Source organism: Heteronotia binoei, chromosome 5 (assembly GCF_032191835.1).
Source record: "Heteronotia binoei isolate CCM8104 ecotype False Entrance Well chromosome 5, APGP_CSIRO_Hbin_v1, whole genome shotgun sequence".
In the NCBI taxonomy this organism is placed as follows: domain Eukaryota; kingdom Metazoa; phylum Chordata; class Lepidosauria; order Squamata; family Gekkonidae; genus Heteronotia; species Heteronotia binoei.
In genome coordinates, this window is record NC_083227.1 from 38993323 (window position 1) to 39018221 (window position 24899).

General features: G+C 42.5%; 1 protein-coding gene across 3 annotated transcripts; it reads right to left on the minus strand.

The window, feature by feature from the left end:
* Positions 1 to 1137: 1137 nt before the first annotated feature.
* PPP1R10 (protein phosphatase 1 regulatory subunit 10) lies at positions 1138 to 24877 on the minus strand. Of its 3 annotated transcripts, XM_060239203.1 has the most exons (20): positions 24395 to 24877; positions 23590 to 23970; positions 12625 to 12742; positions 11764 to 11850; positions 9930 to 10065; positions 9636 to 9687; positions 9377 to 9454; positions 8798 to 8968; positions 8523 to 8628; positions 7638 to 7747; positions 7355 to 7455; positions 7084 to 7231; positions 6676 to 6837; positions 5830 to 6076; positions 5189 to 5264; positions 4528 to 4725; positions 3941 to 4055; positions 3438 to 3545; positions 2698 to 3264; positions 1138 to 2276 (listed from the first exon to the last, which is right to left on the minus strand). In XM_060239203.1, exons 3-20 carry the CDS (start codon positions 12729 to 12731, stop codon positions 2167 to 2169), a joined length of 2679 nt encoding a protein of 892 aa, XP_060095186.1. In that variant the 5' UTR covers positions 12732 to 12742; positions 23590 to 23970; positions 24395 to 24877; the 3' UTR covers positions 1138 to 2166. The 3 variants fall into 3 exon arrangements, with proteins under 3 accessions (XP_060095186.1, XP_060095185.1, XP_060095187.1); XM_060239202.1 differs by lacking the exons at positions 23590 to 23970; positions 24395 to 24877 and adding an exon at positions 22319 to 22337; XM_060239204.1 differs by lacking the exons at positions 4528 to 4725; positions 23590 to 23970; positions 24395 to 24877 and adding an exon at positions 22319 to 22337.
* Between the last annotated feature and the right edge of the window lie 22 nt (positions 24878 to 24899).

A 24899-nucleotide genomic window follows, 5' to 3' on the forward strand; every position in this document is an offset into this window, starting at 1 on the left:
ATTTACTGAGCAGTCTATTAAATTACTGAGTTCAGTAGGTCTGACATTTACATACTTTTTTAGGATTATGTCTTCTGCTCCACTGAAACTGCTCTAATAAGAGGGTTCTGTTTAGACATCTGGCCCTTAGCTACTTGTATTTTCAGTCTCCACAACAAAGGTTTCTTTATGATGGGAGGTAGAAAAGTACTGAATGTGCAATTCTGCAGAATTGTATCCCTGGTGCACAGTGGCATTTGGCTACAAGAAAGATGCTAAGTAGATAGTTCTGAACAGGCTTTTGGTAGCAAATGCAGCTATTGGTAGCAAATGGGGGGGGGAGAGGTCAGAGAAGAATGACGTAGGACAAGGTAGTGGCATTTCTTTAATCTGCAGAAAGCTTGTTACTATATAGGTTTTTACCTCTGTGACTCAAGTACCTCTCAGACAGGAGAGGATTTTGGTCCTCTCCTGTCTGAGAGGTACTTGATACACAGAGGTTAAATCTATATAGTATTCAGAAACTTTGTAGCTAAAACAAATGGAATCCTCTGGTAAAAAGTACTGCAGTTAGGAGATAACAAATTGTCTGCTCTCTTTCTTTGAAAATAAAAGTGATATTAAGTCTTCAAATCCTTAAAAAATTGGAAAAGTAGACTATTCCCTGAGAATATCTACTTTTCACACTGTTTGCAAATACTACAAGCACAAGGCCAGAATTATGCAAGGAGTCTAAATTCCCAACATTACACACTAAACTAGATTTTGTACAAATATTCCACCTATTTGTGAACTTACAGAATAAAAAAGGAACATTTCTAGCCAGTTCCAGATGGGGAGCTGTGTTAGTCTGTAGCAGAACAAAACTGGAGTCTAGTGGCACCTCAAAGCCTAAACACATTTAGTCCAGCATGAGTATTTGTGAGCCAGAGCTCATAAAAAGTTTACCTTGGAGTAAAATTTGTCACTTATGAAGGTGCCACTGAAGCACTATTTTGTTCAGTTTGAGACAAGGTTTCCTGGTTCTGAAGCTCCAGGTAAATATGCTGGACTGAGGAAATCTTAGAACCTCTCTAAACTACTTTTTAGTGCAGCTCAGAAGCTCTCCTTTCACTTTAGTGAAAACAACACAACAAAGAATAACCTAGGCTATCATGGTTAAATTAGAGAATGTCTTTTTTTCCATCATGTTTATTACTAATGTACAAAATATACAAAACACAGAGGGAAACATCTCTTCCCCTCAGGAGAGACTGCTGCACCCACTAGGGGCGAGGAGGGGGAAGAGTAAAGAGACAAAAGATGTAGTGAAGAGTCCACATCTTGTGAGCCAGTTAAAAAGAAAAAGAAAACAACCCATAGCCAACAACAATGTAATCAGGAAAATAAAAGTTACCCCTCCCCCTCAAAATTATTAGAGTTGAGTTTTCACAGAAAACAGTTGGTAGATTTCCCCCAATGACAGCCTTAGCACCAAGGGAAATTGTATCTCTGCAGTCAGTGGGGGCACTGCAGGGGGCACTTTACAAAGAGAAGGTGGGGCACTATGGGTAAAGAGGATATTGTGCAATGGGGCAGCTGCTGGAATTCCCCCCACACCCCATGTGGTCTTTAGGCACAGTAAAGATCCCATAGAGGAAAGCCAACTGATCTACAGGCAGCTGCTTCACTTCTATCTGTCTCACACGCATGTTCCTAAAAGAGCCAAATTTTCCAGCTGTTTCTCCAGACCAAAGCAAAAAGTTCTCAGTGCAGGTCTGGTGCTTGGGAACCTGCAGACAGAATACAACAAAGAACCCAAGCAGAACTGTGTGGTGGAGTGTCCCCTCTTCCTTTGCTGGTTTCCATAGGGCTATTTACACAAATAGTTAAAAAAAAATCCACAAGTCTCTTGTGCTTTCAAGTCATTGGTTGCCTCCTTGCCCCACAAACAAGAGGGAGAAGGTTCCTCTCCCAGTGGTTCCTCTTCTGTGGGTTGTGGCATTTCACCAGTAGCAGCAGATATGGCAAGAGGGATCAGCCACTTCCTCTTGCCCCAAGCATTCAAAGGGCCTCACAGAAGCCATAAAATGGTGGATGCAGCAAGAGTCCAGAGCTGGGGGTTCAAGCCCCCATAGTCCATGGCATAGGAATGTGCACTGACACCACAGTTAAAAGATAGAGGCAAAGAGGAATAGGTCCTTGTGGCTAGGGCAATGGCGGCCCATTCACTCCAGGGTGGTAGAAGGCACAGTTGTTCTCATATCGACAGCTGCCTTTCATTGTGAAGTGACGACATACGGGGCGCTTTGACCTGTCTGAGAGGCACAAAAGAAAGAGGACTGTCAGCTTTTGCAGCAGGAAGATCTAGGAAATCCAGGCATCACTGCCCGCAACATGCATGGTTCTACTCCTCTCCCCAGCCAGACTCCATCAAGAACCCAGAATGCAGTACATGGCCCTGCTTTAACAATAATAAAGACTACTGCTTCTGCTTCAGCAGATTTACACAGAAATTACAACTGCCAGCATGCCTTGACAGTGGGAAGAAGGAATCTTCACTCAATCCAGCCCAGAATCAATCCATTTGAAAAACCCACCTTTTAGTAGCCAAAGAAAACAAAAGTACCCACCAACACATGAAGTCCCTGCCTCCCTAAAACTGCACTTTGATCCAAACCCTTTCTACATCCCATCCCAAACCATCAGGGCAGAGCAATCCACACTGCCAGTATTTACCTCCACCATGGCCTCCTCCATGCCCCCAGCCGTGGTCCCCTGGATGACCTCTGCCGTGGTCCCCTGGATGTCCCCTTCCATGGTCCCCAGGGTGGCCTCCTGGATGTCCCCTGCCGTGGTCTCCTGGATAGCCCCTGCTGTGGTCCCCTGGGTGGCCTCCTGGATGTCCCCTGCCGTGGTCTCCAGGGTGTCCCCCTCCTCCATGACCGCCGTGGCCACCGCCATGGCCTCCTCCGTGGCCACCACCACCTCCGTGTCCCCCTCCATGGCCACCACCCATGTTGCTGTTTGGAGGTCCACCCCTGCCGTTAGGGGGCCCACCATTGCGTCCGCCTCCACGCCCACGGTAAGGGGGCTCTCTGCCACCACGCCCACGATGGAAAGGACTGGGGCCGGGGCCAGGGCTGCCACCCCTCATGCCTCCATGGGGCCCACCACGCATTCCACCATCTGGAGGGTCCCAGTAGCCATCATTGCACTGTGGAGGAGGTGGACCCATCATTCGAGGCCCGCTCGGTACACCAGGGCCTGGGGGCATGTTAGGGCCTCCTGGGCCTCCATGTGGTCCTAAGGAGAACAGAAGAGGAACATGATCAGCATGATTCAGGATAAAAAGTCTCCTTTCACAGCCCACCACAGATTATGCCCTAGCACCATGCCCTCCTTTTCCTTCCTCCCAGTTCCAGCACAGTGTATCATGCTGGTATTTGTCAAGCTTGGAAAAACCTCTCTGCACTTACCAGGCATGGGTCCTGGCCCTCCAGGAGCAAAGTGCTGCATATTCTTTGGCCCTTGTGGGAATCCATTAGGAACTGGGCCAGGTCCTGGTCCAAGGAGCCCATGTGGAACTGCAAAACAAACAGAGCACACAGATCAAGCACACCCTTCCTTTTGACAGTCCTGCAACAAGTGGTTTTAATCTTATTTTATTTAACTGAATTTTCCTGCTTTTAAACTGAAAATGTTTTTAACCATTATTGTAAACTGCCTTGAGCTACAAGGAAAGGTGGGACATAAATGTTTTGCCCATTAATAAATAAACTATTCAGGACTCAGTTCTCAGATGGGGAAAAGTAGTGCTACCCTGCCACGTTCCAAGTCCCCTGTTGGGGAGAAGCTGTATTGTATATAGGAGAATGGTTGATAGAAACATGTGGTTCTCAGGTCTTATTGCCTGTCAGAATCAGCACAAGATGGGGGGCAGGGAAGAGGGGGCTTCAAAAAGGGACAGCCACCAACTTACCTCCTGAAGGACCTGGTCCAGGCTGTCCCTGTAAATTGCCCAGCAGGTGCTTGATTTTGTCTGAATAATCTGGTTGCTTCATCAATTCTTCCGTTTTATGATTGTTTGAGCCTCCCTGTGGTTAAATGTGAGAAAAGCCCCGGGATTAGAGAGAAAGCTTATGGGATAGCCCTAATCTGCTGCTGTTTCCTATGCTTGTCCTGCATTCACCCCTAATTGGAAATACTACCTAGGGGCAACTTTTCAACTACCTAAGTCAATAAGTCTTGATCTAAGCCAGAAAATGGGCTTCCGGGAAGAATCCCATTTGTCTGCTTCTTTTCCTGGTGCAGTAGGGGAACTCAGAGAGGAGCAGGACCAAAAGCAGGAGTCATTTCTGGGCCCGATAGCTACACCTATTTGAAGGTGTTTGGGTTCAGATGAACACAGTGGACTAGCTGAGATTTGTCCTCTACTATGCTGAAGGACAGTGACAAAGGCAGCTCAAACGCACAGAGGCAAGAAGGCCCAGTAGGTCCCTCCTTCCCAGCACAACTGCCATTAATTGTTCTGCTGTTAAAAGACAGCACTGTGGTAGCTCTAGTTACCATGATAGAAGTGAGGATCTCTTGTACGTTGAGAGAAGAGTTGGGGTTGGGGCCCTGAGGGTTCTTGCCTGCCCCCATGCTGCCCATGAGGTTGGCCAGGACCGGGGGCAGCTTGGAGCCCCCAGCTCCATCCGGAGACTGCGAGGCGGTGGCTGGGTCGAGTCTCTCCTCGTAGGTAGCCTCATCCATGGAGCATTCCTGAGAGAGGTGACAGAGGAGACACAAGGAGTCAAGAGGGGATGGCTACTGGGGAGCTGGCTTGCTCAAACCCAGAGGGGAAGATTGGTAAGAAGGAGTGATGGAGAAAAGGGGGGGGCTGGCTGCTCTACTTCAGAGGGGGAATCAGCTGCGCTTATTTATAACTAGGATATGCCTCTTCTCCAGCTTGTTTCCCCTACACAGAGGGGAAACAGAGACAGAGAGAAAGGGGGAAATGGCACAGAACACAGGATTGCTGGTATTGCTATTCTAACAGATACCCTCCCTGAGATGGAGCCTAGAAGCTTTGCCTATCAGCTGCCCTGCTCTAAACAAAAAAATTCTTGTCCTGCTCCACAATGCCAAAATGATCCCTGGCTATCACTCCCACTCCTGCTGCAGCCCACTAGAGTTTCTGCTCAGAGCAAAGGAATGGAATGCAAGAGGACTGGGACACACTTACCTCGTCCAGAGGGATGAGCTTGGGGGGCACTGGCTCATAAGATTCTGGGTCAGGCTCATGAGGACTGTCAGGAACACTAGAATGAAAGAGCAAAGAGGAGCTTGGATTTAACACAGGGACAGAGAGAAGATGACAGAAAATTGCATGTTTGTCCAAAGTCAGGATTATTAAGTCTGTGGGGGGACAAGACCAGAAAACTTAAAATTCCAGATGGGCAGCTGCCCCCAATTAGACCTTTGTCTGCCTCATAAAAACTGGGAAGACCAAAACTTACAGAAGAGATAAAGAGAAAAAAGCAGCATTATCAAGATCTGCTCAGAATGAACTAGGCATAGATCTCTCTCCACACTAGTCTTTGTGTGTCCCTGCACTCAAAATTCCTTAGCAGGGATGACCTGCTGCAGCCTCTTTGGGTGAATTGCCAAACTTCAGTTACATTCCGAGTATTTCCTACTGAGTCCATCAATGCCCCAGCCAATCTTCTTTGTATGGGTCTCACACAGAGAACTTCAGAGTCTTAGGAAAAGATTTTTTTCTTAACCCCTAGAAGCCACCCACATGCACAAATGCCAGGAGAAGAGCCTAGGAGTCTTGCCCATGCAAAATTATGCACTCTCAAGTCTGCCGACCACTCAGCTCACCTCTCTTTTGACAGAAAGATCTCCTGTAGAATGCCTTTCTCGCGTTCAGCTTGAGTGAATTTCTCTTGACTGCCACTTCCTGGCTGCACTAGTGGGGCAAGCAAGTCGATGGGCTTTGGGTAGACCCAGGGGATCTTCTCCTCCATGGCATCATGGCTGAGCCGACGGGCAGTCTCAAAGGCATGGCGGTCCATCAGCATCTCTCGCTTGGCTGCCTCGCCGAAGTCCTTGATCTTGTTCACGTTGACTGTGGGGATGGAACAGAAGGAGGTGGGTCAGCTAAACACATGAGCTGGCAAATCCTTGGGGAACCACAGGGATAGGGACACTTGTGTGTCTACAGGACCACAGCATTTTAAGGAGTAACTGGATTATTGTAGGACAAGCTTTGGAAAAGCCTATACTAATTGCATGACATGAATAATGGAAAGGTGTAAATGTACCTAAGGAAGGAAGTAACAATGGAGGCTGAACCAAGCCCTGGTAAGAATGAATAAATATACATGTGTAAGTAACCAGCAAGGCTTTACACTATGCAAAGATTCTGAGGTAGTACAGAAAACCCACAGGATGGAGCACAGGCTTCTGAGTTAACTTTCCTAAGAATTTCAGTTTTTATAGTGTATATAAAAGCAAGTCTGAGCATTTATGGCTGTGAACATATGAAAAAAGGATGAGTCCAGTGCCTGCTAGGATCTTGCAAGCTAAAGTGTGGCTCAGCAAGACTTTAAGTAGGTGGGATGGGTGGGGGGGAGCAGAGGCCTGTACTGATCAATGACTAGCGGACCACATATACAGATTTAAGTGAATGTATGTAATATATGCAGATTTAGAGACGCCACTCACCCCGCTCTGTCTCATCCAGTTCAAAGTAGAAATACTCCCGCAGTTTACTCTCTTCAGGCCAGCTCACTGTCTTCTTCTTCTTGCCCTTCTTTGTCAGTTGCGTTGAATCAACTGGGCTCTCTGCTGGTTTGGGATCCAGCAACCCACCCTGCTCAGAAGAGCCTACAAAAGTGTAACACACGCAAGTGTCGGTGACAAGACTTCAGATGCCTTGAATATCAGGAACAGACAGATGAGCAAAGGCCCACCAGACTACAATGGACACTGGACTGAGGGACACATTTAACCAGAATCCATCTCCAAGAACCTCTTCTCGGGATGGCAATGGCTTGCTGAAGGAGCCCAGCAGCATGGGGAAACACCAGGGTGCATTCTACTCTCCCGTTACTGTAGCTGTGCCTTGCTTACTTGTCTCTGTGGGCTCAGGAACCTCCACAGCTGGTACTGGAGTGCCAGGTCTATCTGCATCCAAGGGCTCTGATACAGGAGTCAGTTCTGGTGATGATGGCTTGGCAGTACTGGTCTCTGGGGCTGGCTTCCCTTCAAAAGGACTTGGCTGAGGATTGAGAAAGACACACCAAACCATAATTTAGGCACTAACACCACCAGCGCAGGCCTTGCACTCCACTCTGAAAAGCCAAGAATGGTTTGCAGTACAGTTTTCAAACTGCCTTCTTACCTTAGCAGCTGTTGGAGACGAGACTTTCCTTTTCTTCTTGATCTTGATCCCTGGGACAGGGGCGGAATTTAGGGCATCCAAAAATCCCAAACCTTCCATTGCTGGGGGGAAATGAAGAAGAGAGCTTGAAAAGTGGTTCTCTGATTTGAGCCTTTTCAGCTCAAGTTTAGTGCCCACCAGTCTCATTTAGGAAGGGCAGAGCTCTGCCACCAACAACTCTGGTGCACCTTACTACTCTGGAGAACAAATTTATGAAGACTGCATCAACAGAGAGAAAACTTACGTTGTGGGGGGATGATCTTCACTTTAATTTCCTTTGTGGCATTTGGAGTGGTGTTGAGAGGCTTGTATTTCTTCTCAGCTGGTGGGTTGTCCCCAGCTGGGATGGATGTACTGTGGGAAGGAAAAGGTAGACACAATTAAAAGGTGATAAATGCACCAGCAGGTTGTGGGAATGGCAATTCCCTCCTATAGTTCCTGCTTATTCCTTAGCTGACAGCCAAATGAACTCAGAAGAGGAAAGTCATTATTTTAATACAAACCCATCATGCACACAAAAGCACAGATGGTCCTGTCCCCATTTTATTTTCTTGGTATGTGACAGATTTTACAGTATTCTCTGACATACATAACTTAGTGGCCAGGTCCCTGTCCCCAGCACAGGAAACCTCACTTGATAGCAATAAGGACTGACAAATTAATAGCATTTTGAATTCTGTGGGTGATAGTGCATGGTTGGTCTTAGCTGGTGGATCAATTTGGCTGATTAATTCAATGCAGCATCTGGCATCCAAATTATTTATGGAGCCTCCAAACTAATACTATATTGACTGTTAATTACTTGCATTATGTTTTAACAATGCTTTACTTGTAAACTGGTTTCAGCAGGCTCTCTGGAGAGGTGGCATAAAAATCTTCAAAGTAAACAAACTACATCCCATGTCCCACCCTTAGCCAGATAGAGTCAAGGGGTGCCTTGCTCTCACCCAAAAAGCCATTGTTAGAACCCAATGAAGCACTAGCTTCATAAATACTATTATGTCCTATAGAGAGAGATTGCAGTAGTTAAGCAGTATATCCCCAGGTTCAGATCCCAACATCAGTGACAAACAAAGGTCAAAGAATACTAAATTCTTTCCTCCAAGGCTATCATGACCCAGGGACCTACCTCTGCCTCTTCAGTGGTATTGGCTTAAGGTTGTATTTCTCGGCGGTTACGGCCATGTTGGCATTCTTCTTTGTAGGAATGAGCGATGGAGTCTCCATTTCCAAACCTGCACATTACAAGCAACAGCAACCGTCAGATCCCACTTGCAACATCAAATGGCCCTCTAGAAACCCAGAACCCACCCATTTAAGAAAAGCTGCTTCTAGAGGTAGTATTTTACTCCTGTGGTCTATGTTATTCCTGCAGGCCAGAGTGTACACACACAACCCCCTTACCAGTTGAACGGAACTTGGCATGGCTGGGTGCTGTAGTGCGCAGAGATTTCGGCTTCTCTTTCTTTTTCTCGGGGGTCTCCTCAGGCTTGGCTTCCGATTTGGTTTCCTGAGGCTTCTCTTGAACAACTGCTTTGCTTTTACTCTCCTCTTTCCTCTTTTTCTTGTCTCGCTCTGGAAGGAACCAACAAGGTCAGAGGCACTGTGCAAGAGGTACTCTCGCCTTTTCAGGAGGGGCAGGAAAGGACAATCAGTCTTTCAGTTCAACACCCAATCATAGTTTCACCCTTGCAGAGCCAAGAGGTGCCTCCTCCACATTTACATTCCTGGAAAGAAGCTCATCCATCGCTGTAAAGTGAATTATTTAAGAATAAACCCCTCTGGCTTGCTTTAGAGGGGACTCTGGGTGGAAAGGTGGCATCAAAATGTTTCAAATAAATTAATACATATCTAAGACCATCAGAATGTAGGTATAATTCTTCTCTGGGTGATAATATATTGACAATAGAGTATTGATTTGTTGATTTTATTCTGGACTTGGTTATCACAACAATGGCTGCAGGAGAACACAAAGCAACTTACCTGTAGGTTGTGAGCTACTCTGAGAGCGGATAACACCCATCCAGTCACTGACCAGTATGGAAGCCAGCCTGCGAAGCTCTAGAAAAGAGAAAAGATATGCAAGTGCATGATGAGCTGGCATTAATGGCTGTACACGCCTCCCCCCCCCACAATGCCCAAGAATGCACACAGCAGAACTTAACAGATGCCCAAAGAGAGGCTTTTAAATAAACATTCATGCGCAACTATTTTAAATAAATAAATACATGTAAAATATTACCTTCATCCTCACTGGACTTGCTGAGCTGCTTCACCAGCTTGGCAGTATTATTCTGAAACAAATTAAAGGGTATGCAACATTTAAATTGCATGAAACAAAGCCAGAAGACTGTGCACCCTCAGTAGGACATCAGGAAGTCTTGTATTTGGAAGAGATACAAGAATGTAAGGGGAAAGAGAAACTTATCAAACCCTACTAATCCATCCATCCTTTAGCACATTTTTGCTGCCACCCCCCCCCCCTTGTAAAAGATCACCTGATGCAATGGATGCAGCTGCTTCTTCCTCAACTAACCTGTTTCAGGTGATCTACTGTGAGGGGTAGGTGCTGCAGTGTAAGCAGGATCTGCTGAAGCAGGGGCACATTGTTTGAAGCTTTTGAGCTGGTCAACCAGGTGTTGAGGAGTTTGTAGCCACCAGCCTGGATGAATCTGTGGAAAGAAACACATATTGTGGAGGTAAGATCACTGACAACTGTGCTTGCCTTTCTACCCATTCTTAATCTTCATCCCACCCTTCTTCCAATGAGCTCACAGTGGCATACATGGTCCTCTTCCCCTGTCTTACAACCACCCTGTGATACAGCTGAGCCAGAAAGTGACTGGCCCAAGATCACTTGGTGAACTTTGTAACGGAATGTGAACTTGAAAGCAGGCCTCCCTCATCCTAGTCTGATACTCTCTAACTTCCACATCACACTGCACTCCTTCCATCTAAGTAGGGTTCAGTAAGAGCCCAGAATAATTATAAGCAAGCAAACAACACAGGAACGGTAAATCTGGGTCTGATTCCACCCCATTAATACTAAGCTAACAGTTTGAAGTACAATAGCTAATACACAAACACTGGAGGGGTGATTGTGAGTGAAAGGGGGTAGAAGGAATATAGGAAGAAATATGCAAAAATACAATTATAAAGCAACTAGTGAACAGCAACACATCACAATGAAAACAATACTCTTTATCACTCAAGTATTCTATCTTCCTAATCAGTTCTAGCTCACCTAATTAAGAGCTAAGTGCATTTAATTATTCTTTTTCAAAGCAATTTCATAGCTATCTATCCAGAAAGCCAATGGCCTACCACAAAGGAGCCAAGAGCTATAAAAACATGATCAGGGACAATATCCAATCCAAGGTGGGGACAGAGGTGGAGCTCAACTTTCGCAGTTTTGCTTATCCACATTTCTTTCTGAAGAAAAAACAACCAGTCCCTTCGTGAGGTTCTCCTTATCATCCACATTCCCATAAACAAAGGCTACAGCCACCGGTCTAGCATCCTGGCCTAGCTCCTCAGGTTTGCTATGACTGTGCTGTGAGCTGCACCACCAAAGGAATGTCACCTTCAACTTCTTATCAACTAGGTTTCCAGACAAAACGCTCTCAACAGCTTTCAAAGCATCTCTGAGCCACCAAGTTTATATACAGAATCAGGTTTCCCTTCTCCAGACCAGGATCCATTTTGTTTGGTTGAATCTGGGATGGGAGTCACGAATTTGGCAAGACTGTATTAGTTAGGAACACAGCAGCACTATGTTTCTCCTATAGAATACTAACCAAACCTAGTGTTCTGTAACTCTACTTCTGTTTTTTAAAAAGCAAGTCTAGCCCTAATAAGGAAGAGGAATACTTGACAATGGGTGAGAAGCATCTTGATGGCTTAAAAAAGAAACAATTTGATTTCAAGGTTTTTAGTGGTCAGGAGTCAAGACCAGTGCTTGCTCTCTCACCCCCCTGGCTACAGCCTCCTGTTTCCCACCTACACTGGTATTTATTATGTTTGTATTCTTTCTTCCTTTTGTTACTTGAAAAACTGAAGTCTAAAATTTTTATTTAAAAACTGCCTAATTTGCAGACATAAAATTATTTCCCCAACCCCAGACAGCATATCTACATAGACTTCAGCCAAGTGACCAGCTGACGACTAACTGACAACCTGGTAGCGACATAAATTACAGATGCCACTCTCTGTCATTGCATTCTCCTTCCAACTCTGCTCATGTCCCTCTTATGGAAACTGGAGACTGAAGTCCTTCGTAAATAGCTCCGCCTAACCAAATCATATCTTCTTGTTGCCCCTGAAACCAGCAGGCCCAATCCCATTCTTTTAAAATATTGACCAGCTCTTACTTTGACAGGATTTCTTGTGTCCGGGTCTGTAACAAGATGTTCAGGTAAATACAGCGACTGACCATCTTCTGAGCATCTTTCATTAAACTAAAATTGGTGGTGGTGGGGGGAAAGAAACATGGAGACTGCTTTAGTTTTACTAACAGTAGAATAAGCAAGGAAAAAAATAATTTGCTGGATAGAAGTTAGTAATAGTTATAGAGAATATGGGAAGAGTCCCATCTGCTAAGAGAGACAAAAATTCCATTTATCTCAATCTGTTTTTTCTTAATTCTCAATAACTGGCTTTCAGAGTTCTATGCAAGCACCCAAGCAGCTAACCCGCATCTGCATTGGGGACCCAATTTAATTTACATGACATTCCCCTGGTAACTCATTTTAAATTATTGCTTATCTGACATCTACAGGCCAGATGGGTAGGTAGCTATTCCACATGCATTACAAGCTAGGGAAAGCAAGGACTGCTGGGAGGGGTGTGTGTTAATTTGGGAAACCCCACTACTAAAAAATCCCTCCATTCTTTACTGGTTACTTCCATTCAGGACTTTTTTGGCGCAGGAACACAGTTCCGGCTGGCTTGGTGTCAGGGGGTGTGGCCTAATATATAAATGAATTCCTGCTGGGCTTTTTCTACAAAAAGCCCTATGTGAAACAATGGTGACATCAGGGGTGTGGCCTAATATGCAAATGAGTTCATGCCAGGCTTTTTCTACCAAAAAAGCCCTGCTTCCATTACTCCGTTTATTTGTCCTGATGTGTAGTCCACAAATTACATAATACAGTACAATGAGCACTGTTCTGGGTAACGGTTAAGTGAAACATGTACACAGTTCAATTATATCCTTTATGCTAAACACCTACCTGAAAATTTTAGTGATGCCTTCATGAGTCTTCACTTCTCCATCTTTGCCAAGGAAGCAATCCAGTCCTTTCAGGAGTTCCTTTGGGTCTATTGGTCTGGAGCCCATGGTGGAAAAGACTGTTAAAATACAGGGGATGGGAGATTACTGTAGTTACTAGACTCAACCCAAAAATCAAAATGCACAAGGTTAAATATATAGCATAAAAATTCCTGTAAACAGCTTAATGCCCTACCAAGTGCAAAGTATTATCATATTTCCACTCCTCAGAAAATCCACATTAGGCAAAGTTTCCAGATTTATAACCCAAGAGGTAATTTGTTCATTACTTATTCAACACAATCTAAAATAGTATTTCTGGAATGAACAGGAAACTCCCTTAACTATACACCACTATGCTTTAAAACAAAGGATTTTAGTACAGTGAAGACTTCAGTAGAGTGAAGAAATCAGAGCCTTTTGTGCTGCTAAAGCCATTACTGCCTTCAACATGATCTTTGAAACATGAAATCTGTTGAAAGCCAACTTGCAACATTTTCGGGCCAATACAGTATCTGGCTGTTTAGTTGGTTATTATACATGAAATGGAATGAGTTGGCTTGTTGGTTCAAATCTTCTTGGATACCCAGAATCAAAAAGTGCTCCTCCTCCTGTTTTCTAAATGAAGTAAAACTGTTTTAAAAAGGCCTTATTCATTGGCCGAGTTTCATTACAAAACAATAGTGTGGTCTGGACAGCCAAAAGAAACTGCACTACCAACTTTAGTGGAATTACAGCCTTCTAAGCCCATTGAACGTAAGGGTCCTGAAGGGTTTAACTGTTTAAGATGGTGCCCTTTTCATACATTTTGAGAAGCCTGTGGTCATATTCCCCCAAACCAGCTAATAATTTGGCAAGATGGAGAAGCTACAATGCAAATGATCACCATTGTGTGTGAAGCTAAAATATTAAAACAAGCAACACATTGATGGCAAAACATCTGCTATGTCCACAATATTAGTTTTAAAATAGTGCACAACAGTGCTTCATAGAAAAACAGATAAATGGCTAGAGAACAAGGGCCACTATTCTTTACTTCAGAGCAATTATTGTATTAGTTCTTAAAAATGCATCTTGGACCCAACAACTTATTGTTGGCAAGACAAAGAAAGAGCTAAAGCCTACCACTTCACAATTCCTCTGCTAGAAGAGAGCAAGCTCTTTCCTTTGCACCAATACCCTAGAATCCTTACACAGAGTAGTTATAGAACACTCAATTCCACTGGGCCTCTCAGGTAATTATCCTGCAGATCACCACACTGAGCCCAAATCCATAAATGGATATATTCCTTAGTAGAGCATAAGGCCACATAGTGCTACAGACTTTGAAACTATGCATGTTCTCAGTTAGACCCCTGCTCCATGAAGCTAAGGTAGACAGCACAGCTTGGGAATTTTCTGTGCAGTGTTATGGTGTGCATGCCACATTAGTAAAAGACCCACATCTGTTATATGCAGTTTCAATACCAACTTTTGATTGGACCTTTGAGCATATGCAGGATAGCCTAATGTTCAGGAATGTTAGCTTATTTTAAGCAGTGATCCCTTCCCTAGCATCAGATGTATTCCTTGGAAATGCGAATCAAGTTGCTAGGGATGTCAGCTGTCAGAATAAGGGAAGGACCTAGTTATATGAGAAATGGAACTTTAAGCTGCCTTGCTCTGAAGAAGTTACTGATCCACAGCAAGTTTGTAGGGGATGTGGAGTGAAAGCTGGTTCACTGTCAACCAGTCCTTGAATAACTAGCTGAATAGCTTTGTTTTGACTTAGTGATTGTATACCACACACACAAAACTTACAGATTTTACAGCAAGGTAGAATAAAGACCGTCTCTTCTTCACTCCCTGGTTTACAATCTCTGAAGCAAGCCGTGTATTTGACCCCCATGTGTATGCATTCGCCAGTTCCAGGCTACAAAGCAACAGCTTGTCACACACCGATAAGCGGCAGCTGTTGAGAAACTTGCAGCTACCATGCCAATTGCCATTCTACTCAATTACATCTAGATGCCCTACAGAGATGAAGTTGCTGCTATTTGTGTGTAGCACTAGTTTAAGTGGGTAATTCCCCAAGTACCTGAAGTCATTGCAACATTGTTTCATGCAGTTAAGAACTGTATATGTTGCTTAGTGACCCATGGAAGGAATACTCCTTTGTATTATCTTCAATTAAAAAGCCTGCAGGATGGCTGATCCTTTGTATTGTCTAGCAAGGATACCAAGTAAGTGCTGCCAGTTAAGTCATGTGCTGGATGAGATCTAAAGAAACCCAGTCAACATTCTAAACCGCATCCCAGCTGCAAGTCTTCCATTGGTCATCACATTAGGAAGGGAGTATTTCACCCTGGAAGAGCCTTCATAACTCTTGTTGTAGCAGATTGATCTCCACATGGAACCCTCATTTACTTTTTATAATAGAAAAACAGCACAGCCTAAATCCAGCGGCTTTGCATTTATGTCTTGAGTTCAGTTAGCATAAAAAGCCGACATCTCCATGAATGGAAGGGGTTCCATTCCATATACCTATGTATGCATAAGAAAGGAAATAAAATCCAAGTACTGTGATAATTGTGGACAGCTGGGAAGGAGGGAAAGTAGATGTTACCAGCTTGCAACTGCTTGCAGAACAGTCTTTTAACAAAAAAAATATGGCATCAGTAAAGTTGTCTAACATTCACTGAAGATCCACAGACATCAGTTCACCCTGTGGTGGCCAGATGACAAGTGGGCTTTGGAGACTGAACTCCCCTTTCACCCCACATTATGGCCTGCCACATGCAAGGCTATGATGAACTGGTAAGGAAGACTTGGACTGATGATGCTTGAACTCAGCCTGCTTTGGTGGTAGAGGACTTCAGTCTCCAGAGCTGTCATTCTGGTACTTTCCAATACTATATTCCCAGGAGAGATTGGGGGGGGAAAAACAACACGTTACTAGGGACAATTTAAGCCATTTTAATTTGTTCTGCTTTATGTAAGGTGTGGAAGAGGTCTCTTCTTATGGAGAATATCCAAACATATGGGATATGGGATGTTTGGTTACAGCCCAGAATGATGAAAAAGTTGACCCAATGGCAGATTCACTCCCATTTAAATTATTGAGTCCTAAGTCAGATCACTAAACTTCTTCCACCCCACACCCTTCATAGACAAGCCTGGCTCAATTTAGCTGCACCACTAAGTTGCTGTATCTTTAACAGTTCTAACCCCATTAAAAGAAATATAACTTGGAAGACCACCACCCACTACTTAGCTTGAGTAAATTTCTGTATCTACAGAAAAGAAACTAGCATTTTCCAGCTTCTGTATCTACTGGTTTGTGGCTGAATTTCCCACGATTTTTTATTGTTCTAGACCCACAATGAATTAGTTTTGTTTTAGATCTTGGTGTGACTACAGGTCTTGAGTTTTATCTGGTGCACTTGCAAGATTAAAAATAAAGCTTCAAAAAACACAGTCCTGTCACATCTTAAAGACCAACTAATGTATTATAGTACAATATTTCATGAACTAGAAGGCCTCAACCATGTCCCTGTTAAAAGTGGCATCTACTCAAAATACTTATGCAAGAATGTATGTTAGCATTTAAGATGTCACAGGAATTGTAGTAGTTTGATACATCAATACTCTTTACTCTCTGAATGTTATATAAAAAACATTTACTGGTGTGACACCCGCCCACCAAAGACATTTCTAAATGGTCATGAAACATGTCTACTCTTATTTACAGTTACTTAGTTATTATATGCTCTTCTAACAAGTATAACCTCATTTAATCTTTAGTTTTTTAGGATCCTTCACATTTACAAAACTGCAGTGTTTGCATTGTAAATTCCGAAAAATTAATCTCCACAGAAGTAATCTCTGGCCTCAATGGAGCCAAAACTGAAAACAGAGGACCTCAATTTACACAGTTCTAAAAGATTAAGTGCTTATATGATTTAAAGGGCTGAATAATTCTCATATAAAATCCTGTCATATAGTAATATAGGATGTCTTTTAGTTTAGTGATTTACCAAGGAGTGTTAAATAATATTATGTAGATGAGTAGGCCACCAAGACTAAGCATTTACCTCTCCTACAAATGTGTATATGGGGAAATCAGATGTTATACCTTAAACCACAAGCAATACTTCTTAACATAAACACAGCATTCATGTACCTGTGTTATTAGAGTACTTTGCACAATTCAAAATGAAGGATGAACATCCAGGTCAGGTAATTTTCGTTACCAAAAACTGTCCAATTTTCCATTCTTAGGACTGCAGTGCCCAGTAAATGAGAATTGAGTCTCCCACTAAAGATGGAATCATATGCATTTGCTTCCAACATAAAAAAAGTTTATATCAAAATGGAAGCATCATTTTAAATTTCTTGGAAACCAAGTCAGGCTACCATATATCCACAATGTGTTATATTCTTAAAAATCAAGTTATAAAATGCTCATTCTAATTTTTGTTTTAAGGTAACCTTCACAGAACTCCCAGACTACTGTTTTTTCTCTTCCAGATTCAATTCTGTCTACCACATCTGCCTATAATTTCCAAAACAGCAACATTAAAATATCTACCTGTGCAAGCCAAATATAGCTAACCCAAACTGCTTTATCATCCCTGCTACACTGCACACGCTTTACACTGTTCTCTCTAAAACACAAATTGCTCAGACAAAATACAGTCTGCAAAATTACCACTACAATCCCAGTTACTTAGGAGCAAGTCCTGCTGAACTTGATGGGACATGCTTCTAAGTGAGCACTGGGAGGATCAGGCTGCATAGAGGCATAGGAAAACCAGAAAAATTATAGTGGACGGTATTGACTGAATGCAAATGTCCACATCACTGTAGGAAGCTCAACTCCCTACAAAGACAAGGGTTTGAGGTCAAAATCATGCCTCAAGGGAAAACCTTCCAACTGATCCTGCCAATGTAATAGCGGGAATCCTCAGTCTGTCTATTATAGGAGCAGTACAAGACCATGCATCATACAGAAAGCTGTACTCAGTGGTTCAAGTATTAAAGGACTAGCAAATACACACAAGCATGCTGTTTTGCTAGTTTTCCTGTACTTGGCCGAGTCCTAAATGAAGCCTGAATGCTATTCTCTATTGCAAGCCATACAGAGCTTTCAGTACCTAACTGCCCTTCTACCACATGAATCTTCACAATTTTCTCCTTTCCAACAATCCAAATCTTGATTAGACCTGAGATTATCAATTCCAATAATAGCCACCATCAGGTAAACTCCCTATAGTTTACAGAATGGCACAGATGGGAACTTCTGCATATGATCATACTGCTCAAAAACTTTACTTCTATTGCAAGAAAACTCTAATAGTTTCTTCCAATGGGGAGAGAAAGCTGACCTAGACTGGGCCTAATTTTAAAGAAGCAATTTCAGTGTAGTATATAGGGCCCTAATCTCAGTACCACAAACTGGCATCATAGCTAAAAGAAGTGACCAGGCAAGCCAACTCAGCATGGAGCAAGACTGGCATGTCAGACATGTCTTCCAAAAAAAGACAGATCATTTTGTTTCCACTACTTTGCACAAAACATTAACTTACTTGAAATCTGAAATACTGAACCACTTCTATACTGCCTTCAGGATCAAAGTGTTCATTTAAAAGATCTCTATAAACAAATTACGCTGGATTATGTAAAATGATCCACACAGGGGATCAGTTTCCCCTTTCTGTAGCAACTCTTTCACTCTCCCGTTTGTTCCTGGGAGGGTCCACAACCACCCAGAAATAGCATTTCAAGGGGCATTTTGGCCTGCTTCAGGAGGGAGACAGGACTGAACCCTGTTGTCTCCCATAGAACCAATTTTACAGAAGACAACTGAACATCTCAATTTAATTGCACGCAAGGAACGTGAAAAGCAGTGACTTTACAGTATCAAGAACTCTATCATTAGTCATGCCAATTCTATTTAAAAATAACTATTCTCTCTCCCCTCAGAAGTCAGGGATTCATTAGCATCCCGCAACAGTAAATGCAATGTCACATGGCAATAAAAGCTTCTAATGATGTACTATATAAGAACTGGATGCAACTCAACAAGTCTAGCTGCTGTGCCAGTTACCCTGATCCCATCAAAACTGCCACTGATACAAAACCTATAATAAATAATAGTATGTCAACGGAGAAATCCTTGAACAGGAGTTAGCACACTATTAGCAGGTTTTAAACAAAAGTCATGGAATAGTGTAGTGACATTTCCTGTAGTTAAAAAGTTAACCAATTATAAAACACTACTATTCAACAATAGTCCCAATTTGCAATACAAACACTGCAGTTTATTTTACAATGTCTAGGCAGAGATAAGGCATTTTGATTTTGACACCTGTGAGGTAATATTGAACATTTTATCTCCATTGTACAAAGCTAAAATCAAACTTCTGTCCCTGAGCTGAAACATTAGCACAGAGGGCCAGAATGCAAGGAACCTCAAGCGGTTCCTAACAAGGTATTCCCATTGGAGTGCTTTGTGTATTAATTGCTGCCAAATGGTGGGCAACCATTGTCTGATGTAAGCCAATCACCTACAGCTGTGTGCCTCCATTATATTGCTGAGCTAATAATGCAAAGCGCTTTGGAGGACCTTTTTAAACTAGTTTGGGCTCACTGGAGCAGACTTAACATGTAGGCAAGTAGCAAAATTACCATTACCAGAGGTTGGGGGAGAAACACATACTGAATGTCACAGGAAACACAAGCAAAGCAGTTCTAATAATCTATTTAGCATTACTCTCTTCCCAAATGCTCCAATCCACCTGAAAATAAATTCTCTAGGATTGGATGACATGGGAGAGTTATTTTGTACTTACAGTTTAGAGCATGGAATCAGGATTTTAATCCAATGAAGAGTTATCTTCATATCCTATAATCCTATTAATGTTAGTGAAATGTTTTTAAAATGTGTTCCCAAGGGAATTACCACAGATTGAGTTGCCATTGCATATACCCCCCCACTGAACAGTAATGCAGTAGAAGCACAAGTACTCAGTTCATTAATGTAGCACGCTGAAGGCCTCCAAGCATTCTTCTGTTGTACTGAGAAACTGAACTGTAGCAGACAAGCAGTTCACTCAAGGCCAGCATTTCAGAAGCTAGCAGTCCCAGTACCCAGTTTATCTGTCAACTGTAAGGCAATTACATTAGTAGCAGCCCCCCAATACCATATTCTCTGGCCACACTATCATACTGTTTCTAACAATGAAATCCCATCTCTGTGCTTTCTTATGCTAAGCCTTTGAATTAGGTATACTGCTTTTCAGACCGTGCCAAGATTCCAGAAGGGTGTTCATATGCGGTATAATCCTGAAGATGTTTACTTGGAAGTAAATCCTGTTTCACTCAGAGGCCAATTTCCAAGTAAGCCCAACTCTAGCAAGCTGGTATGTCAGCAGCAACATGGCTGCTCGTCAGTCACCTTCCAGATCACTTTCTGGCAGAATGCAGTTTGAAACCCTTCCTAAAGGAAGCTGGAGAAGTTAAGTGATAGCCCACAACCCTACTTTGTGATTTACAGACCACTTACTTGAAAGTTAGGACTAATCAATATTCCAAATAAAAGTGTTCAGAACTGCTGATTCTGTTCTTGGCCAATGCAAATGGAGAACTAGCTATTTACTTGCAAAGGAATAGTGCTTCCCTCCCCAGTTCCTCTAAGCAGAGGACCAGACTGAAGGATGAACTAACTCATCAAATTTGAGACAAGGTTCTAAATTCAATTGCCAGGTCCCTGTACAGTAAGATGAAGGAAATGGGATGTCACAGACTTGTTATCTTTCTTTGGAAAGATAAAGTGCAGTCAACCGACCAGCTGTTTTACATCATATACAAGAAATCATGCTAACCTCTGTGCCCCCAAGTCTTATGACATTTCATTGCCTCACCAAAGGGGCCGACATAACAATGGAACTATTTTGACAGAGGGATTTAGTTATCAGGATCCAGAGACAACTCCTAAAGCAGGCTGCTTAACAGGACTGCAGCTATTTTCTAGGCTTCCAGAATCAAAGTTTTAGAACCTTAAGCAAACCAGGATTCTAAAAGCATTGTTTCCCTTTTATGGGAGGGAACCTATGAATAAGGTAACTGAAGGGAATCTTTCCCCAATGTGCCTTCCTTTCACTTCACTGTTTTGAAGGACTTACTAGGTATACCATTATGCTTCCGAAACAGCAAGAGTAATACTAACTTAATTATTTAACTTCCACGCTAGGGTCACACAGCACTTTTAAAGTGTAAAGCCTAACTTTACAATCTGTTAACCTATTCTTGACCAGAGTATTGTAGTTGCTGAAGCAATAAAGAAAAACCTCTCAAATTTTGGGTAAACCTAAGGTACAATTAAGATGGCTAATAGTTATTATCCTTTACCTATTGTGGGCAGTAATGTACTATTCTTCTAAGTCATTACCCCTCTAATTAATGTTATCATGATTGAAGGTAAATCATGCACTTCACTTAAATGGGCGCATGATCAGACAACTTAATTTCTGCGCTCATGCACTGAGATGCAGTAGTCGTTCATTTAGTTGTACTCCTTTGTTAAGAGCGATGTCCTCACAGCAGAGTACGTCTCATTGTTTCCATCCCTTGTTTAAAGTTAGCCAGATAAGGACCTGGCCCTGACAAAGCACTTTGAGAGGTTCTTTACTTCAAGCTGAAGTGACAAGTGCTTCAATTAATGCAACCAGGTCCATGTTTTCTAACCAGAACCATGTCATTGATTCACTGGGAAGGGAGCTTACAATATGAAATGCTACCACCGGAGGGTGTAGATGGAGGCATTAAGTACTGTTTTGTGAAACATTTCCCCCCAGAATAAAGTACCAAGACTTAATGGAGAAAAACATAATTGCAGCATCTCTTAAATGCTATTTGATGCTCATGCAGACCCATTTAAGAAACCAGATTCCTTGTTTTCAAATAACTAATGTCCTCAGCAGATTGGCAAACATTTAACACCCTTAACAGCCTGCATGCATCAGTTGGTGTCACTGCACAGCATTGACAATGGAAGAGAACAGTAGCAAAAACAAAAAAATTACGACAAAGTGGTCTGGAACAGAAATGAAGGTTGTGAAATGTAATTAATACCAGAAAGATTTTGCTTACCAGGTGGAATTGTGGCTGTTTCCCTCCCATTGATGAGGTAATACAAGTGCTGGCTTCCCTTTTTTCCTAATGATCACTTCTTTCCTAGTACATTGTACAGGAACTGTGGAATGTGGCAAATTAATACAAACTTACCCCCTGACCCCAGACATTCATGTGCATGCGGCCAGAGCAAAGCCCCCCCACAACCTTTTGTCATTAGTGCCAGCAAGTGTCAGTGACACTTACTAAACATTCGGGGTCCAGTGGTAGCATTTCATCTTTTAACAATTTGTTCAACTATTAAAATAATCTGCTTTCCTGAACAATCCTAGGACTAGATGAAAAAAGGGAGGGGGGAAGAGAAGAACACACAACAGTTTGCCTGCCTATTACTACTATAAGCATTTAAACCAAATTGTCTTGATGCAAAATACAGCAAACATGGAGAGATCACTGAAATCCATAGCTCGCATGTGATGTTGGAACCTAAAAAGAAACCCAGTGGATTTATGATTATACTTTGCACTTATATTAAACTGCACCTAGAAGTTTCCTGTAGATGAAGTGGGAGTGCAATTTCATTAGATCATTTTAGACGAGAGGATGGTTAAGGGTAAGCCAATCCTGCCCTCCCCCACCATCTCTCCTTCCCCTCCATTCCGTGACTGCTTGCTCCGGGCGCCGAATGAAAGCTATTCAGGGGGAGGAGTTTGCTACAAGCTGCTTACATCAGCTCCCTGCCCAGCAAGCCTTGTGGGTTCTCTTGTACCAGAGGAAGAGGCAGAAGCGCCATTTTAAGCAGACTAGAAAAAAAGCAAGAGGCTTTGGAATCTATTGAGAAAACTATAGCAATACAACCCCTTTACATACACGTCTCTGTATCTTATTATGTCAGTTCTATAAACTAGAACCTATTTAACATACAATTACAAAGTCTCTTCAGAGTGCCAGAGATTCCCAAGAATCTCTCCCCCTTATTTGTATTTGTAGCCTTAATAGCCCCCCATGCTTTCCCACTACAGATGGGGGAGGGGGGTTGGAATAAAAATGGAAACATCCTGTAAAGGAAAAATACAATGCTGCTCGTCAGGGACAAAAGACAAAATATCACCGCCATATTGCAGCAAAGAATGGAGGAGTGGGAATATAAAAAGGACGAACATTTTAAAAGCACATTAGACCTCATTTGAGTCCAATAGATCTTTCAATTAATGAGGGTTTTAAAATATATTGGACTGGTTTAAAACGATTTTCCCAAGCCATCTTGCAATCTTTATTTCTAGATTGCCATTTAGTTTTTTTCCAGATTTACATACCTATATATACATTAGAAAAGTTTGCAAGTAAAAAAAAATCACAAAAACTTTTAACATTGACATCAAATTTAAAAATAGACGAGGCTATGACAGATAATCCTGTATTTTAAGCTGACTCATTGCTGACTACTACACAGAGTTATTGCTCTTGATCCCTTCCACTCTTACCCCGCAATCTTTATGTACAGATTGCTTATTTAGCTCAACTTCCACGTCTCCCACACAAAGAAGCAGTACTTTATGGCTCAGTTACCACCATCTATTATGTGGGAGCTCATTAACCCTTGACAGTCCTGGAGACGATGGATTATCTAAGACTGCCATCGAACTCCTTATAAATATGCATTTTTGATAGCAAAATGCCCAAATTGTAAGGGTTAACACCTGAAATAATCCCCACTTCCCCTCCACTTTTTTTGGTCTTTTCTTCGTGCCATTAGCTCACTTCCACATGGATGAATTTTTTTTTGTCAGTTGGTTGAAAATGCGACACTTACTATCCAATTATTTTTCTCGTCCACAGCGCCTCAAGGTTTAGCTTTTTTGGATTAAGCTTTGTTTTTAAAGAAAAAAATGAATTTGGTATTGCTCATTTTTTAAAAATAGCAACTTTTTTGATGGTCAATGAAGAAACAAAAAGCTGCTTGCTAAAAAAGCTCAGGGAGGATTGTTGGTAAATATTAATTTTGGTTTTTTTATGTTTTTAGTGGCAGTTGTTCTCCTTCAAGTCATAAAGAACGTTAACAGCTTCCCAAGACAGGCGATCGAAAATGCTAGCTGGCTTTTTTTGTGTATCTTCTCAGAGGCTCAACTGTGGGGAATGTTTTCCCTTTGTTTCCCGAAGTAAATTCAGCAGTTTCTCACGACCAAAGCCAAACCTAGAACAGGAGAAGAGAGATAAAAAAAAATAAGATTAAGATTTTTTGTTAAAACCCCCAAAAGATCACGATTATAAAAATAATTGTATTTAATAAAAATATATAACCATATTATACAATATTAAGGCAAGACTTTTAATGGGACAAATGAAACCCGAAATTAAAACAGAAAGTCACAAAAGCCTGAATTTTAAGTTTAGCTGGTCGCTAGGGAGTGGCTCGGGCTTCATTGAAAATTGACCTAAGACTCCTGGAAGGGGCAATTTACCTTCAACATAGCCAAATAGACAATAAGGAATTTGTAAGTATTAAGCACGACTTCTTTAATACGGGGAAAAGGGAACAAAAGCAGTAATAACGTAACCCTTTTTGTCCCCTCCCAAGCCGTTCCCCACGATAACGTGTCCAGAGACATCGTACTCACCTTTAAACAGACCCCAGAATGGCCGACCAGGGCGCGCGCAGAGTATTTTATATGAGGCCACTCCCTCGCCAAGATCCCTCCTCCCGTCTCGGCGCGCTGCGGATAGAGAACAAAGCATGGAGCGAGTGACCCCGCCCAAAATTAACTTCTAATAGATTAAATCCGATATTAAATTTAAATCAAAGCACGGTAGCTCCATTCTATTTTAAACCTAAATCGTATGCTTTTAAAAAATATAAATTTTAAAGCTTCAAAAGATTGTGACGCAGTTAGGAGACCATGAATACGCATGCGCTAGAATTTGCCACATCGACAACGCCCGCAACATGCACGCGCAGAACCCGCCCTAGTTTTCGAAGGGGCGTAGAAGAAGGTATGCCTCAATGCTCCAAACAGAGCATGCGCGGACTTTGAACGGGGACGCCATCAGAGATTCACAATAGCCATCGCTTTGCGCATGTGCGGCGATGATTCTTTGACATGAGCTACTTGTTGCTTGTGGCGC